A 3,194-nucleotide genomic window follows, 5' to 3' on the forward strand; every position below is an offset into this window, starting at 1 on the left:
CTCCTCTGAGCTTTGCTTACTTTTATTTATGAGACCTGAATGACACTGTCTTCTCCATGGCTTGTTTCAAAGAATATGGCACAGAATACATGTTCATTAATATTAACCACTCGTCGTCTACCCTCTGACCAAGCCCGCACACACAAGTTTACACATACACACACTCATGACACACACACATATACGTGTGTACACACCATTGCAATTAAGAAAAACCTATAGAAATATTACAAATGAAAATTCTGAAAACAGAGTCTGGCAATTGTTGCTGAGAGTTTCTAAATCCTCTAAAGGCAACCAAGTCTTCCCATAAGCTAGTTGCTTGCAGGGAACCCAAGAATGGAAGCAGAGAGCCAGAATATTACACAAGCATATAGTATAAACATGAAAAGGAAAAAAGAAAAAAAAATTCTTTAGTCTCCCTGACTAAGAAAGTCAACAATACTCTAATGAGCTGGGATTGGATGTTAATGCCGTACATCCTGCTGTCTGATAACTTACAGTCTGCCTGGTTATTAAGAACTGAGTTAACTGGTCAGTAAGCTGCATGGCTGTCATCCCATAGTGTGGGTTCACTCACTCCAATTACTCCTTCTGTGGCCTTCATGAATTCTTCCACGTGAGGGAACCTTCCCCACATATTCCTTTAATATGTATTAGAATAGGTAGATCCCAATTCTGACAATAGTCAAGTCTATTGCTAAGGGTGGGCAGACTAAGGAAGGACCCCTCAAATGGTTGAACTTTTACCTAGGCTTATTCTTCCTGGATGGAGATTAGCACTTTTAAACAGGTTCTTCCAAATGTAATCAAATTTAACAAGGCTAAACTTTGGTAGTTGCAAGAACATGATCGGCTTGGGGATTCTCCTCTCTAATAATCTAAGAAAGCCCAGATTAAGGGAAATTTCTATGCATTTACATCAAAAAGAAGTAATTTACAGCATTTCCCCACCCCCGCTCATCATAGAGCAGAGGAAATGCCCTCCTTGACAGGGGACTAGCTCTGCTGGGCTCAGGTCCTGTCTCTATCACCACCTTGCTCAGAAGACTGGGACAAGTCACTTCCCCTCTCTGCACCTCAGTGCAATATTTGTAAGCCCTCTTCCAGCCCTGACCGTCCCCCATCTAAGATCTAACCACAATCCTACCTACTGTCTCTTTGAGTCATTTACCTCTTATGCACATATGTTCTCCTATTCTGTAGCACAGAGTGATGGTATATAAGATGCCTGAGACCTCCTCAAGAAAGCCTCCTGTGCTACTTTTGTCCTTGGCTGATGACAGAAGGAATAGCACATGGAAAAAGCCAATTGGTCTTCCCCTGTGACAGGTTTCATTATCATGGGCCTCTCAGCCTACCCAAAGCTGGAGAAAACATTCTTTGTGCTCATCCTCCTAATGTACCTGGTCATCCTGCTGGGCAATGGGGTCCTCATCCTGTTGACCATCCTTGACTCCCGCCTGCACACACCCATGTACTTCTTCCTGGGGAACCTCTCCTTCCTGGACATCTGCTACACAACCTCTTCCATCCCTTTAGCCCTGGACAGCTTCCTGACTCCCAGGAAAACCATCTCCTTCTCAGCCTGTGCTGTGCAGATGTTTCTCTCCTTTGCCATGGGAGCCACAGAGTGTGTGCTTCTGGGCATGATGGCATTTGATCGCTATGTGGCCATCTGTAACCCCCTTAGGTATCCCATGGTTATGAGCAAGGCTGCCTATGTCCCCATGGCTGTCAGCTCCTGGGCTATTGGTGGTACAGCTTCTGTGGTACACACATCTTTGACAATTCAGCTGCCTTTCTGTGGAAACAACATCATCAACCACCTTGCCTGTGAAATCCTGGCTGTCCTGAAGTTGGCCTGTACTGACATCTCCATCAATGTGATCAGCATGGGGGTGACCAATGTGGTCTTACTGGGGGTCCCAGTTCTGCTCATTTTTGTCTCCTATGTGTTCATCATTGTTACTATCCTGAGGATCCCCTCAGCTGAGGGGAGGAGAAAGGCCTTCTCCACCTGTTCAGCCCACTTCACAGTGGTGGTCATCTTCTATGGGACCTTATTATTCATGTATGGGAAGCCCAAGTCTAAGGATCCCCTAGGGGCAGACAAACAAGACCTTTCAGACAAGCTCATCCCCCTCTTCTATGGGGTGGTAACCCCCATGCTCAACCCCATCATCTACAGCCTCAGGAACAAGGACGTGAAGGCAGCTGTGAGGAAACTGGTGGCTCAGAAATGTTTCACCCAGTGATGGAGGGCTCCTCTGTGTTCCCACCCTATGAGATAAAGGACTTCTGATGATTATAACTGCCATTTAAAAGACAAATCACGTGATCTAGAATCCTCTCTTGCCCTTCTGTCCATTTTCAGAGAACGTTTAACTTTTCAGAATATATCTTCTGAGTTCTAGCCATACAGCTGAGAGTTTTGACAGATGCCACACAACAGATCTCTAATTGAATATACAAAGACATTCTGGAGACATGATAAAACCAAGGTGAGAGGAGCCAGCCATGAGAGTGAGCTTCATGAATGACCTGCACTGTGTCTAGCTACACAGCCAGTGTACAGAGGAGAGAGGGCACTCCCAGCACTGTTGCCATCCCTCCTGGATTCCCCAGGAAGAGTCACAGGAACAAGGAGGAAGTGAGAATTTTCATTTTGGGCTGTTTTTAGAAGAGAGTCAGTTTGGCTGAAGTTTAAAAAGAGACAAAGACAAGTTCTTCACCTAGAGGGCTTTTGGGTGGGAACAAGCTAATCTGGAACACTGCACTTTTTAGCTATGAGAAAATTGAGGCTATTTTTTCTGTGCACTTCACATTATGAAACACTGCTAGGAAGTTAATGGCAAGAAGGAGCAGAGTTTGAATTTGATGCTCATCACTTAACAGCAATTCCCACTAGAAATGCTAGTATTTGGTTGGATAATAACTCACATTCTGGAAAAGTAAAAGATGATAGAGATATAGACAGATAGATAGACAGAGGCTAAATATATTTGAAGACTTTGGGGGCTAATATTTGACACGTTTCTTTGTTCCAGGACTTCTCAAAGTCTTTAATATGCTACAGTATACATTGAATGTCCAAGAGATGTAAACTCGGTAGCATTTCCTGAGCCTCCATAGCTCAGCAGGATAAAAACAGGGAAGCTTTTTCTTACCTATGACCTTCGGTTGGTTGCCTA

At 44.3% G+C, this 3,194-nt stretch overlaps 1 protein-coding gene across 1 annotated transcript; it reads left to right on the top strand.

Annotated features, from left to right (window-relative positions):
- The first annotated feature begins 1,298 nt into the window (after window positions 1–1,298).
- Window positions 1,299–2,258, top strand: LOC123953195 (olfactory receptor 2S2-like). Its single transcript, XM_046023210.1, has one exon. The coding sequence runs from the start codon at window positions 1,299–1,301 to the stop codon at window positions 2,256–2,258; it is 960 nt and encodes a 319-aa protein (XP_045879166.1).
- Window positions 2,259–3,194: the final 936 nt, after the last annotated feature.

The sequence above is a fragment of the Meles meles genome, chromosome 11 (genome assembly GCF_922984935.1).
Source record: "Meles meles chromosome 11, mMelMel3.1 paternal haplotype, whole genome shotgun sequence".
Taxonomy (NCBI): domain Eukaryota; kingdom Metazoa; phylum Chordata; class Mammalia; order Carnivora; family Mustelidae; genus Meles; species Meles meles.

Coding starts and splice junctions, on each gene's coding strand:
- LOC123953195 (XM_046023210.1), top strand. CDS start 1,299: ATGGAAAAAGCCAATTGGTCTTCCCCTGTGACAGGTTTCATTATCATG.